Consider the following 17,001-nt stretch of genomic DNA (forward strand, 5'->3'; position numbering starts at 1 on the left):
CTCACATTACACACAAAAGTTAGCTTGAGATCCATCATAGAACTAAATATAGAAACCAAAACTCTAATGCTTCCAGAGGAAAAGCTAGGAAAAAGGGTTTTCAAAAAGGTCACAAGAAAGCACTAGCTGTCAAAACAAATGTTAAACTGAACTTCAAAATCAAAAACATTTCCATATAAAAAGAAGTTCAGATAATAATAAGGCAAGTCAAATACTAGAAAATTATATATAATATATATTCTACATATTTATTATATACACACATATGCACATGTATATGAAATATATATGTAAATATATATACATACATATGGCAAAGCACTTCACATATACATTCTTGATATAGAATTTATGAAGAGTTCCAACAACTCAATAACAAAATGACAAAAAAAATACAATAAAATGGGCAAACAATTTTAGCAAAACTTTTTAACAAGAAAGATGTGCAAATGTCCAATAAGTGCAAGAAAGAATTCCTGTGAACATTAGTCATTAGAGAAACGCAGGTCAAAATCCACACAAGATGTGATTTTACACCCATCCGATGCCTCACATTTGAAAAGCCACTGGCCGGTACTCACAGGCCTGGGGCAGCGGACACTCTCAGGCATTGCTGGGGAGACGGGAAAGCAGCATGAGCATTTGAAAAGCTGTTTCTTAGCAAGTTAAGCATACCCTACTCTATGGTCTAGCAACGCCAGTCCTCAATATTTAACCAAAAAATTAAAACTAAAAACATCAATACGGAAGGACTGGAAGGCATGATTATGTGTTATTTATCATCGCCCCAAACTGCAAACGATTCAAATATCTATGAATGTGAGAATGGACGAACACAGTGGAGAATATTTTTACATGGAATAAGGGGGGAGACTACTCCTCATATTGTCTTATGCCCAATTTCTGTCTCCAAAGAAAAAACAAGTAAAAACAAAAATGCACAGGCAGACAGCCTGGCACCACACCCTGGGTCTCGTAGTTAAAGATCGACCCCTGACCTAATCGGTTATATTATCTATAGATTATAGACATCGTATGGAAAAGCACTGTGAAAATCCCTGTCCTGTCCTGTTCCGTTCTGATTACTGGTGCATGCAGCCCCCAGTCACGTACCCCCTGCTTGCTCAATTGATCACGACCCTCTCACACAGACCCCCTTAGAGTTGTAAGCCCTTAAAAGGGACAAGAATTGCTCACTTTGGGAGCTCGGTTTTTGGAGACGTGAGTCTGCCGATGCTCCCACCTGAATAAAGCCCTTTCCTTCTACAATTTGTTGTCTGAGGGGTTCTTGTCTGCAGCTTGCCCTGCTACAGAAACACTACGCGGTGATTAAAAAAGAAGAATAAGGCCAGGCGTGGTGGTTCATGCCTGTAATCCCAGCACATTGGGAGGCTGAGGCAGGTGGATCGCTTGAGCTCAGGAGGTCAAGGCTGCAGTGAGCCATGAGCACACCACTCTGCACTCCAGCCTGGGTGACAGAGCAAGACCCTGTCTCAAAAAAAAAAAAAAAAGAAGAAGAGCAAATCATTGACACACAGAATAACATCGTGAGGGAAAGAAACCAGAGTTCATTTTTAATGATTTCATTTTTGCAACATTCAACAACAGGCACAAATGGTCAGCAGAGCTGTGCCCAGAGTGATGGGCAGGAACGGAAGGCAGCGAAAGGGAATCTTCTGGGGGTGAAGCAGTTGGTCATGGTTGGAGTGATGGGCACACGAGTACATGTTTAGTGGAACTCATGGAATTGTACACTCAAAATATGTGCAGCGCCCAGGAGACCAAGGCTGCAGTGAGCTAGGATCGCACCACTGCCCCCCAGCCCAGGTGACAGAATGAGACCCCGTCTCAAAAAAAAAAAAAAAAAATGCAGCCTGAGCCTGGTGGCTCATGCCTGTAATCCCAACACTTTGGGAGGCCAAGGCAGGTGGATCACCTGGGGTCAGGAGTTCGAGACCAGCCTGGCAAACATAGTGAAACCCCGTCTCTACTAAAAATACAAAATTAACTGGGTGTGGTGGCAGGTGCCTGTAATCCCAGCTACTTGGGAGGCTGAGGCAGGAGAATTGCTTGAACTCGGGAGGCAGACGTTGTAGTGAGCTGAGATTGCGCCACTGCACTCCAGCCTGGGTGACAGAGTGAGACTCAGAAAAATAAAAAATTTTCACTGCATGTAAATTTGACCTTAATAAAAAATTAAAATTTGGCTGGGTGCAGTGGCTCACACCTGTAATCCCAGCACTTTGGGAGACTGAGGCGGTTCACCTGAGGTCAGGAGTTTGAGACCAGCCTGCCCAACATGATGAAACTCTGTCTCCACTAAAAACACAAAAAAATTAGTTGGGCCAGCTGCTGGGGAGGCTGGGCAGGAAAATTGCTTGAACCCAGGAGGCAGAGATTGCAGTGAGCCGAGATCGTGTCACTGCACTTCAGCCCTGGTGACAAGAGTGGTATTCCTTCTCAAAAAAAATATTAAAATTAATCTTTTAGAAAATAAAAGTGCATTAGAGAGGGTGGCTAATCAAAATTTTTGTAGCCTTCAAGAAGAATAAACTTGAAGAATATCCACTGATTTGTGAAATTTTTACAAAGAATTAATTGAGGAAAACTCAAAAGCATTAGAAAGGGTCTTGCTCCTCTGTTCCCTCTGTGAGCCCAGGTGCCTGAAGGGAACGTGGGTCTAATCCGTGTCTGCAGGAGGGAGCCGAACCACAGGAGGAAGAGCTAAGAAAGACAAAGGAGAACCAGGGCCACACTGAAATCCACGCTCTTCAAAACTTTGTTTTACAAATTTGACAAAATATTTATACTGGAAGTTTTTAAGTGGTGGAACCTATAGACAGCCTTTTATTTCAGCTTTTATTTTTATTTTTATTTTATTTTATTTTTTACAAAATGACCATCCTCGATATAAACACCAATGCCAGGGGGTGGAGGGTCTGCATCAGTGAACCAAGGACAATGAGCACCAAGGACAATGGTCCACCCGCCGGCCAAGCCACCACCGCCTCCCGGGCTCCTGGGACACCCGCTGGAGAGGGAGCCCAGTGTCTTCTAACAAAGGAAAACACCTATGAGGAAGAGGCCAAATTTAGAAACCAAGGAAAGGAGAGCTTGGCTTGAGCTGATGGCGGCTCATGGGATTGTGAAGAGATTAAAAATAACACTTGTGCACGTGAAATAGCAGAAACAACAACAGAAGTGTTCATGTGTTCAGTATAAACACCTGGGCAGGAATATAAAGAGCCCGGGCTCAGGGAGCTCCGCACCTGCACACTTCCCTTTCACCTGCTCCTCCACCTGCTCCACCCTCAATCCACTAGAACCATGGGCTGCTGTGGCTGCTCTGGAGGCTGTGGCTCTGGCCGTAGGAGCTGCAGCTCTGGCTGTGGGGGCTGTGGCTCCGGCTGTGGGGGCTGTGGTTCCAGCTGTGGGGACTGTGGCTCCGGCTGTGGGGGCTGTGGCTCCAGCTGCTGTGTGCCTGTCTGCTGCTGCAAGCCCGTGTGCTGCTGTGTGCCAGCCTGTTCCTGCTCCAGCTGTGGCTCCTGTGGGGGCTCCAAGGGGGGCTGTGGCTCTTGTGGGGGCTCCAAGGGGGGCTGTGGCTCCTGTGGGGGCTCCAAGGGGGGCTGTGGCTCCTGTGGGGGCTCCAAGGGGGGCTGTGGCTCCTGTGGGGGCTCCAAGGGGGGCTGTGGCTCCTGTGGGGGCTCCAAGGGGGGCTGTGGCTCCTGTGGGGGTTCCAAGGGGGGCTGTGGCTCCTGTGGGGGCTCCAAGGGGGGACGTGGCTCCAGCTGTGGGGGCTGTGGCTCCAGCTGCTGTGTGCCCATCTGCTGTTGCTCCAATTGTGGCTCCTGTGGGGGCTCCAAGGGGGGCTGTGGTTCTTGTGGCTGTTCCCAGTGCAGTTGCTATAAGCCCTGCTGCTGCTCCTCAGGCTGTGGATCATCCTGCTGCCAGTCCAGCTGCTGCAAGCCCTGCTGCTGCCAGTCCAGCTGCTGTGTCCCCATGTGCTGCCAGTGTAAGATCTGAGGCTCTGGACCCAGACCTTCAGGTTTCTCCTGTTTGGTGAAAGCATTTCTTATGGTTTCCCTGAATCACTTCATCCCACACATCCTCCCTGAGGCACCTGCACCTTCTCCAGCTCACCATCCATGCACACACCTCCTTCCATGGCTCGGCTCTCCTCTGGGCCCTGCCTTCAGCCTCCTCACTCTGGAAACGCATGTTTCCTTGATGCAGAAGTTGTCCTTGCCTGGACGCGGGCACCCAGCTGACTGCCACGGTGTTCCCTGCACTTGGGTGCGGGCCATCTTCTTCTTCTCCGTGGGCTGACTGAGATGCAAGGTCTGACCCCACAAGGCCAGGCCGATGTTCCTGAGTGATCACTAAGAACCAGCTTCTCAATCACCATTGGGACCCTGGATCCTCCTGGGCCGCTGCCTGTTCTCCTGTGGCCACCTGTGACCAGGAAGGTCTCCTTCCTTCCTGTTGTCTCCATCTGTTTAAAAACAATAACAAAGTAATGAATGAATTTCCTTGCAATAAAGCCTCTCATGTCTATAAACCAACTGTACAGTTGGTGCAATTCTGTCCAACCCCTTTCCTGTGAGGTGACTGATTCTGTGTTCTGATCTGTCAGCTAAGCTGGGAAACACCTGCCAGCAGGCCTGGTACATTCACAAAAAATCTGCCATTCCCTTCTGCCCTCCTCTCGGCCTCAAATATCTTCACAGTCTCTGCTCGCAGGAGAAGAGGGCTCAGCCTGGGGAGGATTCGGCATTCAATGCCCGCCCTAGAGGTGCTGAGGGGCAGGCAGGCCCTCAGTACTGACCACCAGCCAAGCAGGGCTTTGCACAAGACCCGTGGCTTCCAGCTTCCCACTCTCCTCTGGGGCCTCGGAAGGACCCAGGCAGGGCAAGGTCGGGGGAGGGAGGAGTGAAGCACCGCTGAGCTCCAGCACCTCTGATTCAAACACTCAATTAGCCTTTTAGAATTATGAGGTCAACGGGCTTTCCATAACTAAAGGTAACCAGGAAGTTATAGAATGGCCCAAAGTGTCCTTGGAGCTCAGTCTCCCGGCAGGAAAGGGGAGTTCCTGGGAAGTGACACATTTGGAGACCCTGAGCCAAGTCCATCTGTTTCATGGTGACGCGCCACCACGCTGAGCCTGTTCTCTGATCAGTGACACAGGCAAGGCTTTAGAAATCACACACGGGGGAGGAGGGGACAAGAGTGATCTGAGGACGATCTCCAGCCAAGTGAATCCGGAGGGAAAAGGGAGGGAGGACAGCACACAGGGAGCGCTGGTGAGAAATGAGCTCCCACAGAACACCCACAGATCTAAGCGACTGCTGATAATGCTGGGGAAGAACAGAGTGGGAATTTCCAAGACAAATGTCTGAGATAAAAGAGATGCAATGTAAGGAAAAATGAAATAATCTAGAAATAAAGGCTTAGATTAATTCAACCACATTTAGGAGAGGGAATAAAAGTGTGTCAAAGGTGCATCTTGCTAGGGGACATAGCTATTGTTAGTTTCACGATGTTAAAAGGAAATGCTGCTTAAGACAGTTCACTCAAAAATCCAAACTGGGAAACTCCAGAAGGTGGCAGCAGACATGAACGCAGAGTTCATTACATCTGGACCCTGTACATTCCCACAGCCCACAGGACACCGAGCAACTAGGTAACAAAATCGAAAGTGCATGTTGGAGACTTTTAACAAAACCAGGTAAGCCAGGCATGGTAGCGGCCCCAGCTACTCGGGAGGCTGAGGCGGGAGGATGGCTTGAGCCTAGGAATCTGAGGCTGCAGTGAGCTGTGATCACACCACTGAACTCCAGCCTGGGCAATATAAAGTGAGATGGTGTCTTACACAAGAAGGTGGGGATAAATTTCCAAGAGCCACAGTCCCCCAGGGTTTCAGTGTCTGTGCAAGAGAAAGCAAAGAAACATCTAACAGAGCTGAAAACAGGGGAACCTCAAAAGAGCCAACAGGTGCGTGCTGGAAAAGCACAGTATGAATTTTGAATTTGGCTCCTGAAATGGGGAAGGTTTTCCTCCCTCTAGTGGTGAGTGGGTGCAACGGCCCTCAGTAAGTCCCTACAGGCGATGGAAGAAAGCTAGGAAGCCTGCCATGAAACAGATCACAGTGGTAGCCTACTGTTTCCAAAGGAGCTAATGAACAATGAAATGATACCAGACATAAATAAGGCCGGGCACGGTGGCTCACACCTGTAATTGCAGCACTTTGGAAGGCCGAGGCAGGAGGATCACTTGAGGCCAGGAGTTCAAAACCAGCCTGGGCAACATAGTGAGACCCCAATCTCTACAAAACATTTTAAAAACTAAGTGGGTATGGTGGTGTGTGTCTTTAATCCCAGCTGCTAGAGAAGTTGAGGTGGGAGGATTGCTTGAGCCTGGGAGGTTGAGGCTGCAGTGAGCTATGACCCTGCCACTGCACTCCAGCCTGGGCAACAGAGTGAAACCCCATCTCAAAAAAAGAGACATAAATGAACAACAAAAGCCATAAATAGAAGAATTGCTAAATGAGGGGACATCACTCAAGAGAAAATTAGAGTTAAAAGAAATCACTCTAGAAATAAAGTCTAAAATGGGACAAACATATGAGTAAAAAAGTAGAATAAATTTTAAAAACCAAAAAGAAATGAAGAACTAAAAAGGATTCAAGAGACAGTGACAAAAATTGAAAAGAAGCAAAGAAGATCCAAGATTCCTAACCAAAGTCGTGTATGACAGTCAAACAATTACATAAAAAACTAGAATAAAAAAGCACTAATCAAAAAGAATAGAAGAGAAAAAGAAATACAGATCAGGTGATGCGATAGAAAATTCAGACTAAGAACATAGGCTTTAAGCCCAAATATTTCAGTAATTATATCACAAGTAAATGCATAAAATGCTCTAGTTTACATATAAAGATTGCTAGACTAGTTTTCTTAAAAAGCGTATAACTATATGTAAAGTCAAAAGCTGCATCTAAAACATAAGGATTCAAAAATGTAAAAAAAAAGGGGGGGTAGAACAAGACATAACATGAAAGAAAGCTATACTAATAGTAGGCGAAATAAAAACAAAGGCCTGACCGGGCACGGTGGCTCACGCCTGTAATCCCAGCACTTTGGGAGGCCGAGGTGGGCAGATCACCTGAGGTCGGGAGTTTGAGACCAGCCTGACCAACATGGTGAAACCCAATCGCTACTAAAACTAACAACAACAAAAAAATAGTTGGGTGTGGTGGCTCACGCCTGTAGTCCTAGCTACTCAGGAGGCTGAGGCAGAAGAATCGCTTGAACCCAGGAGGCGGAGGTTGCAGTGAGCCAAGATTGCGCCGCTGCACTCCAGCCTGGGCAACAAGAGCGAGACTCCATCTCAAAAAAACAAACAAACAAACAAATATATACATATGTATGCATCATATATGTGCTGAGAATTTTATAGATCACAATCCTCAACTAATGAATCCTATATAGACATTGTTTTTATTTAACTTTTTTCTCCATCATTATCCTAAGTCCCGTCATCCTCTCCACCCATAGGCATCCATCCTTGCAGGTATCTTTCCAATTGATCTTCCATAAGTTATTTACATACATTTGCATATAGTCATGACAAATATGTAGCATTTTTCAATGTGTATGTTTTTGGTTTTGGTTTTGGTTTTGAGACAGGTCTTGCTCTGTCACCCAAGCTGGAGATAGAGTGCAACAGTGCAATCTCAGCTCACTGCAACGTCCACATCCCAGGCTCAAACGATCCTCCTGCCTCAGCCTCCCAAGTAGCTGGGACTACAGTCGCACACTCCACACCTGGCTAATTTTTATATTTTTTGTAGAGATAGGGTTTCACCATGTTGCCCAGGCTGGTCTCGAACTCCTGGACTCAAGTAATCCACCTGCCTGGCCCTCCCAAAGTGCTGGGATTATAAACGTGAGCCACTGCATCTAGCCTTGTGTATGTTATTTACATTCATGATGGTTATAAATTCTGTTCTGTTTCTTGCCTTTTAAGCAAATCTGGTGCTTTTGACATGTATTGCTACATGAAAATACAATGCATTATTTCTGGCCACTGAAGTGTGTTCCACTAGATTCCTGCCCCCATTTCCCAAATCCATCACCCTTTTTTGAGCTCTTTGCTGCCATGTAATCCACCATGATGAATATCCTCATTCCTCAGCGTAACACCCAGGAGTGGTGAACCTAGCGAATGAGTTGTCAATGATCAATGAGTGGGATGCTGAAATGGGGAGCCTGGAAGAACAGATTTCTTTTCTTTCTTTTTTTTTTTTTTTGAGACAGAGTCTCATTCTGTCGCCCAGGTTGGAGTGCAGTGGCGCGATCTCGGCTCACTGCAAGCTCTGCCTCCCGGGTTCACGCCATTCTCCTCCCTCAGCCTCCCGAGTAGCTGGGACTACAGGTGCCTGCCACCACACCCGGAAAATTTTTTGTATTTTTAGTAAAGCTGGGTTTTCACTGTGTTAGCCAGGATGGTCTCCATCTCCTGACCTTGTGATCTGCCCACCTTGGGCTCCCAAAGTGCTGGGATTACAGGCATGAGCCACTGCACCCGGCCCTAGATTTCTTGAGAAGTATCTGTTTTGGAAGGAAGGCGACTGAAGCGTTGATCCAGTGCCGTATCTACATCTTCATCAGTATGCAATGATGCTTTCATGATCTAAAAAGGCAATAGCCATAGAATGAATGTGCTTCCCAGAATCAAAAGGCCATACCAAAAAAAAAATGCAGTTTATGGCCGGGCGCAGTGGCTCACACTTGTAATCCCAACACTTTGGGAGGCCAAGGCGGGCGGAGCACGAGGTCAGGAGATCGAGACCATCTTGGCTAACACGGTGAAACCCTGTCTCTACTAAAAATACAAAAAATTAGCCAGGCGCGAAGGCGGGCGCCTGTAGTCCCAACTACTCGGGAGACTGAGGCAGGAGAATGGCGTGAACCCGTGAGGCGGAGGTTGTGGTGAGCCGAGATCGTGACACTGCACTCCAGCCTGGGCAACAGAGCAAGACTCCATCTCAAAGAAAAAAAAATAAGGTTGAAGGTCTTTTCACGTCCTCCCTAGCCATCTGTGGGTGGCCCATTCCTATGCTTTGCCCACTTCTCCACTGGGTCTCCTGTCCTCTTCTGTTGATTTTCAGGGTTCGTGTCTAGATATTAGCCTCTAGGGGTTATAAATATGGCAAATGGCAAATAGCAAATATCTTCTCCCAGTTGATCAATCATCTTTTTTTTTTTTTTTTTTGAGACGGAGTTTCACTCTTACTGCCCAGGCTGGAGTGCAATGGCGCAATCTCGGCTCACCAGAACCTCCACCTCCCAAGTTTAAGCAATTCTCCTGCCTCGGCATCCCGAGTAGCTGGGCTTACAGGCATGTGCCACCACACCTGGCTAATTTTGTATTTTTAGTAGAGATGGGGTTTCTCCATGCTGGTCAGGCTGGCCTCGAACTCCTGACATCAGGTGATCTGTCTGCCTCGGTCTCCCAAAGTGCTGGGATTACAGGGGTAACCCACCACACTCGGCCGCAATCATCTTTTAATGGTTTTTTTGTGGGGTGATATCCAGATATATATCAGTAATTTTGATGTGGTTAAATACAGCATTTTCCTAATTACTGTTTATGTTCTGAGGATCATATTTAAGAATTCATTTCCTGACCCCAAGATAATAAACACAATCTCCTATATTATCTTCCACTCTTTTTATATTTTCCTTTCACTTTTACATATCCTTTTAGGTCTTAAATCCATCTGGATTGTAGAGGGTGTGAGGTAGGCATCTAATTTTAATTTTCTGCATAGAGTGAGCCATCTTCCCCATTCAATTTGTTAAAAATTAAAGCTCCCCTGGCCGGCCACGGTGGCTCATGCCTGTAATCCAGAACTTTGGGAGGCTGAGGCGGGTGGATCATCTGAGGTCAGGAGTTTGAGACCAGCTTGACCAACACGGAGAAACCCCATCTCTACTAAAAATACAAAACGAGCCGGTGTGGTGGTGCATGCCTGTAATCCCAGCTACTCAGGAGGCTGAAGCAGGAGAATTGCTTGTACCCGGGAGGTGGAGGTTGTGGTGAGCCAAGATCGTGCCATTGCACTCCAGCCTGGGCAACAAGAGTGAAACTCCATCTCAAAAAAAAAAAAAAAAAAAAAAAATTAAAGCTCCACAATAGATGGGTCTTTTCTGGGTTCCTGTTCTGTACTTCTAACTACTTATCCATTCATGTGCTAGTAGCAAACTGTTTTAACAACTAAGACTTTATTATGCCTTAATATCAGGCAGAGACTACCCCTTCTGAATATTATTCAGGAGTGTCTCAGTTATTCACAAGTTTGCACAAAAATTTTAGATCTATGGAAGAATTTTCAGAATTAAATCCTTCTGGAATTTTAATTGAATAAAATCCATTGAATGTATGAATATAAGAAAAGAAAATGAACTTTTTATAATATTAAGACTTTCCACCCATGAACACGATATATTTCTCCACTTATGCAGGTCTTATTTTATTTATTTGTTTGAGATGGAGTCTCACTCTGTTGCCCAGGTTGGAGTGCAGTAGCGAGACCTCAGCTCACTGCAACCTCCGCCTCCCGGGTCCAAGCCATTCTCCTGCCTCAGCCTCCCAAGTAGCTGGGATTACAGGTGTGCACCACCATGCTCAGCTAATTTTTGTATTTTTAGTAGAGACAGGGTTTCATCATGTTGGCCAGGCTGGTCTTGAACTCCTGGCCTCAGGTGATCCGCCCACCTTAGCCTCCCAAAGTGCAGAGATTACAGGTGTGAGTCACCACGCCTGGCCAGATTGTGGACTTTTAAATGGACAAACTGTATATGCACGTTTTATCTCAATAAAACTGTATTTTAAAAAAAAAAGACACATGGGGGCTGGGCGCAGTGGCTCACGCCTGTAATCCCAGCACTTTGGGCAGCCGAGGCAGGCGGATCATGAAGTCAGGAGTTTGAGACCAGCCTGGCCAGCATGGTGAAATCCCTTCTCTACTAAAAATACAAAAAAAAAAATTAGCTGGGCATGGTGACAGGCGCCTGTAATCCCAGCTACTCGGGAGGCCGAGGTAGAAGAATCACTTGACCCTGGGAGGTGGAGGCTGCAGTGAACCAAGATCTCACCACTGCACTCCAGCCTGGGCAACAGAACGGGGCTCTGTCTTAAAAAAAAAAAAAAAAAAAAGACATCATGTAGTAGAGTAGATTCGACATTTGTCCAACTAGAGATGAAAGAGACTCGGAAGAGGTGAGACGGGAAGAGTCTCCCAAGGTGGAAACTGGAACCCTCGGTCCAGGAAGGACGTGGTGTGAAGCAGGTGGGAGAATCAAATGTGCAAGCCAGCTTCCACAGCAGACATGGAAGGCCAGGGACTCCAGCCTCCACAGCAGACACAGGAGGCCAGGCAGCTCCAGCTTCCACAGTAGACATGGAAGACCAGGGACTCCAGCTTCCACAGTAGACTCAGAAGGCTGGGGACTCCAGCGGAGGGGCAGAGAAACTGACGGCTCCAACAGACAAAGCAGCCGCCGGTGACGTCTTTCAAGCACTGAGGAATTTTGTGCCAACCAAAGCATTATTCAAAAGTGAGGGCAGGCCAGGCGTAGTGGCTCACGCCTGTAATGCCAGCACTTTGGGAGGCCAAGGCAGGTAGATCACCTGAAGTCAGGAGTTCAAGACCAGGCTGGCCAACATGGCAAAACCCTATCTCTACTAAAAATACAAAAATTAGCCAGGCATGGTAGCAGGTGCCTATAATCCCAGCTACTCGGGAGGCTAAGGCAGGAGAATTACTTGAACCCGGGAGGCAGAGGTTGCAGTGAGCCGAGATCACACCACTGTACTCCAGCCTGGGCGACAGAGCGAGACTCTGTCATAAAAAAAAAAGAAAGAAAAGAAAGAAAATAATGACAAATTTAGCAGCTATTAAAAACAGAAGGCTACTGAGCCAGGCGTGGTGGCATGTGGTAGGGATTTGTAGTAGTCAAATGTGGTAGTCTGTAGTAGTCCCAGCTACTTCAGAGGCTGAGGACCGCTCGAGGCCAGGAGTGAGTTTGAGATTGCAGTGAGCTATGATGGTGCCTGTGAATGGCCACTGCACGCCAGCCTGGACAACATAACAAGATCCCATCTTCAAAAACAGAGGCGACTATGAAAAGTACATCCCAATAAATTTGAAAAACTTAGAATAAATGACATCTATGTTAAGAAGAAACACAGGAGGCTGAGGCAGGAGAATCGCTTGAACTCAGAGACAGAGGTTGTAGTGAGCCAAGATCACGCCACTGCACTCCAGCCTGCATGAGAGAGTGAGACTCTGTCTAAAAAAAAAAAAAAAAGAAAAAAAAGAAGAAGAAGAAACAGAAGGCCGGGCGCTGTGGCTCTCGCCTGTAATCCCAGCACTTTGGGAGGCTGAGGCAGGTGGATCACGAGGTCAGGAGACCAGCCTGGCCAACATGGTGAAACTCCATCTCTACTAAAAATACAAAAATTAGCTGGGTGTGGTAGCACGTGCCTGTAATCCCAGCTACTTGGGAGACTGAAGCAGGAGAATTGTTCAAACCAGGGAGTCAGAGGCTGCAGTGAGCCGAGATCATGCCACTGCACTCCAGCCTGGCAACAGAGCAAGACTCCACCTCAAAAAAAAAAAAAAAAAAAAAAAAGAATCCAGAAACTTCAAAGAACTTCAGACACCAATAAAAATAATAATGATCTCGGCCAGGTGCGGTGGCTCTCGCCTGTAATCCCAGCCCTTTCGGAGGCTGAGGTGGGTGGATCACTTGAGGTCAGGAGTTCGAGACCAGCCTGGCCAACATGGTGAAACCTCGATTCTACTAAAAATACAAAAATTAGCCAGGCATTATAGCACATGCCAGTAATCCCAGATACTCGGGAGGCTGAGGCAGGAGAATTGCTCAAGCACGGAAAGCGGAGGTTGCAGTGAGCCAAAATCGCATCACTGCACTGCAGCCTGGGAGACAAAGCAAGACTCTCCATCTCAAATATTAATAATAATAACTACCTCAATTTTGTAAAGTGGGCCAAGGACGTGAAATTAACGAGACTCTAATGACAGGTGGAAAGAGGCACAGCATGGCTAGTAACCATGACTAGTAATATGGAAAGAGGCACAGCATGGCTAGTAACCATGACTAGTAATATGGAAAGAGGCACAGCATGGCTAGTAACCAGGAAGAGGGAAGATTAAACCACAGTGTGTAACACTGTGTTACACACCCATATGAAGAGTGTAAGTTGACAGTTGCAAGTTTTGGTGGGGGTGCCAGGAAACAGGAGCTCTCTGGCAATGCTGGTTGGACGGCAGCTGGCTGGGAGGATCCTTTGGGAAGACAGCTTGTTAACAAGAAACTCCTGACTTTCAGGCACCCACACCTGCAGGCGGTGTTTTGGGCAAGAAAATTGCAGTTTACTTGAAATAGCAACAAAAAGGAAACAAAATGTCCATCAACAAGTAAATGGATAAGTAAATGTATATTTAGAAATCAGAGAAAACAAACTAGAACCATATGTATCCCCTAGAGAAAACCTCTTTAGCCTAACACCTATTTTTTTCAAAAGCAATTTACAGAAAGAGAAACACAGTGTAATACCCATTACATAAAGTTTTCAACATGTAAAACTTTTTTTCTTTTTTTTTTTTTTTTGAGATAGAGTCTCACTCTGTCACCCAGGCTGGAGTGCAATGGCATGATTTCAGCTCACTGCAACCACTGCCTCCCAGGTTCAAGCGATTCTCCTGCCTCAGCCTCCCAATTAGCTGGGATTACAGGCACATGCCACCATGCCTGGTTAATTTTTGTATCTTTAGTAAAGACGAGGCTTCACCATGTTAGTGAGGCTGGTCTGAAACTCCTGGACTCAAATGATCTGCCCACCTCAGCCTCCCAAAGTGCTGAAATTACAGGCGTGAGCCACCGCGCCTGGCCACAAAACATTTTTAAAGGAACATACATATTGAGTAGGAGTGTGAGGACCTTCATGAAATTGGTAAATTCCAAATTCAAGAAATTATTAGGGTGGGACAGAAACAATATGGAGAGATGGATGAACGGAGACTTCATTTATTTATGCCATTTTTTCCCAAGTTGAGTAGGGTTTTTTTTACATTTTTTAAATATATTACTCTTTATGCCATCTGTTCAACTAAAATAGATTACTTTTTTTTTTTTTTTTGAGACACAGTCCTGCTCTGTTGCCCAGGCTAGAGTGCAGTGGTGTGATCTCTGCTCACTGCAACCTCCACCTCCTGGGTTCAAGCAATTCTCCTGCCTCAGCCTCCCAAGTAGCTGGGGTTACATGCATGCACCAAAACGCCTGGCTAATTTTTGTATTTTTAGTAGAGATGGGGTTTTGCCATGTTGGGCAGGCTCGTCTCCAACTCCTGACCTCAAGTGATCTGCCTGCCTCGCCCTCCCAAAGTGCTGGGATTACAGATGTGGGCCACCACACCCAGTTAATTTTTGTGTTTTTAGTAGACATGAGATTTCACCATTTTGGCCAGGCTGGTCTCCAACCCCTCACCTCAAGTAATCCACCTGCCTAGGCCTCCCAAAGTGCTGAGATTACAGGTGTGAGCCACCATGCCCGGCCTAAAATAGATGCTTTTGTAAATCCAATGTGACTCTGGAGTCAACAGGGAGAGGCTAGACCCTTGGGGGCCTCCATTAAGTCTGGACACAGATTCAGCAAGAGAGCTGCAGCCCACCAAACAGCCCATACACCAAGGGGCAGATTTCTAGAGGAAACAAGAAAAAGGGGCCCTAAAAATGGCACAAACAGGAACCAGGAAATGACCGTGTGTCCAGCCTCACACATGACCCTGGGCAGGGATATAAATAAAGAGCCCAGGGTCAAGGGGCTCCACACCTGCACCTCCCTCTCACCTGCTCCTCTACCTGCTCCAACCTCAATCCACCAGAACCATGGGCTGTTGCGGCTGCTCTGGAGGCTGTGGCTCCGGCTGTGGGGGCTGTGGCTCCGGCTGTGGAGGCTGTGGTTCCGGCTGTGGGGGCTGTGGCTCCGGCTGTGGGGGCTGTGGCTCCGGCTGTGGGGGCTGTGGTTCCGGCTGTGGGGGCTATGGCTCCAGCTGCTGTGTGCCCGTCTACTGCTGCAAACCCGTGTGCTGCTGTGTGCCTGCCTGTTCCTCCTCCAGCTGTGGCAAAGGGGGCTGTGGCTCTTGTGGGGACTCCAAGGGGGGCTGTGGCTCCTGTGAGGGCTCCAAGGGGGGCTGTGGTTCTTGTGGGGGCTCCAAGGGGCGCTGCAGCTCCGGCTGTGGGGGCTGTGACTCCAGCTGTGGAAGCTGTGGCTCTGGCCATGGGGGCTGTGGCTCCGGCTGTGGAAGCTGTGGCTCTGGCCATGGGGGCTGTGGCTCCAGCTGCTGTGTGCCCATCTGCTGCTGCAAGCCCGTGTGCTGCTGTTCCGGTTCCAGCTGTGGCTCTTGTGGGGGGTCTAAGGGAGGCTGTGGGTCATCCTGCTCTCAGTGCAGTTACTGTAAGCCCTGCTGCTGTTCCTCAGGCTGTGGGTCATCCTGCTGCCAGTCCAGCTGCTGCAAGCCCTGCTGCTCCCAGTCCAGTTGCTGTGTCCCCATGTGCTGCCAGTGCAAGATCTGATTTCTGGCTTTGCAGGACTCTTGCCATGGCCAGGGGTTCCTGCCCAGTCTTTACCTCCTTTTCCTCGCACCCAGTGAGCCAGACCCTCCTTCCCCACCCACTGCCCTATCTCCCACCCTCCTGCCTTGCCAAGCATGAACACTTCTCTTTGACCTTCTACCAAGAAATGCCATGGGCCCATGCATCCAAGAAGAATGACTTTCAAGGCCTCCCTTCCAGGCATCCGGAGACCAGCCCCCCACTGCCCCAGCCACCTGCAGCAAATGCCTGTCCACAAGCCCTGCCTGCTGGCACCGCATCCAGCAAGGACAGCCCTGCAGGACAGCCCAGGGTGCTCGCTCACTCTGCAGTCATTAGGAGTTCAGATCTCTGTCCTTTAAACATCCAATAAACCACTCACCCCAGCACCCCATAGCTGTCTTGGTATATTTATCTGTTTATTTCCCTCTCGAGGCAGGTAGGGGGCATCTGTGGCTACACTGGGTCCCCTGGGAACCACACACACCTGCCCTGAACCAAACTGGAGCAGGCAGGTGGGCGCCCTGGCCAGCAGGGATCCTGAACACATGGTGGTGGTCACAGGCAGGAGCACCAGCAGCCACCTGGCTCAGCCCCTCGCCATGCAGCCTCTATCACACCCTCTCAGCATCTGGCTCAGGGCGGGGGTGCCTTGCCTTGATCAGGCAAAAGCAATCACTAGGGGGTCATCAAGCCCTGTTACCATGTGATCTTATTCTCTTTGGGCTGATGTAACAGAACACCATGGACTGGCACGTACAACAAAAGTGTATTTCTCAGGGTTCTGGAAGCTGGCAGTCTGAATTAAGGATGCCGGCGGCCAGATGCGGTGGCTCATGCCTGTAATCCCAGCACTTTGGGAGGCTGAGGCAGCGGATCACGAGGTCAGGAAATCGAGACCATCCTGGCTAATATGGTGAAACCCCATCTCTACTGAAAATACAAACAATTAGCCGGGCATGGTGGCAGGCATCTGTAGTCCCAGCTACTCAGGAGGCTGAGGCAGAAGAATGGTGTGAACCCGGAAGGCGGAGGCTGCAGTGAGCTGAGATCATGCCACTGCACTCCAGCCTGGGCTACAGAACAAGATTCCGTCTCAAAACAAAACAAAACAAACAAAAAAAGCCAGAAGAATGTAAATATGACATTCCGGAAGGGATGTATATGGAAGGTCAGCAATCCCATTGCAACAACCAGAGTAGGCCACATTAATTACAGAACTCAGATGGTAAAATAAATAAATAAATAAATAAATAAATAACTTCAGGAAATCCTACCATATGTATCTTACCACAATTTTTTTTTTTTTTTTTTTTGA

The 17,001-nt window shown here is 47.8% G+C and overlaps 1 protein-coding gene across 1 annotated transcript in view; it reads right to left on the reverse strand.

Annotated features, from left to right (window-relative positions):
* Positions 1-507: 507 nt before the first annotated feature.
* LOC131383509 (protein TsetseEP-like) overlaps positions 508-17,001 on the reverse strand; it is a 25,687-nt gene continuing 9,193 nt past the window's right edge. Inside the window, exon 2 of the mRNA XM_058439085.1 lies at positions 508-4,492. Coding sequence (XP_058295068.1) covers positions 3,312-3,824 — 513 coding nt within the window. The 5' untranslated portion in view covers positions 3,825-4,492 and the 3' untranslated portion in view covers positions 508-3,311. The remainder of the gene's footprint in view (positions 4,493-17,001) is intronic.

This window comes from Hylobates moloch, unplaced genomic scaffold (assembly GCF_009828535.3).
Source record: "Hylobates moloch isolate HMO894 unplaced genomic scaffold, HMol_V3 SCAFFOLD_5, whole genome shotgun sequence".
In the NCBI taxonomy this organism is placed as follows: domain Eukaryota; kingdom Metazoa; phylum Chordata; class Mammalia; order Primates; family Hylobatidae; genus Hylobates; species Hylobates moloch.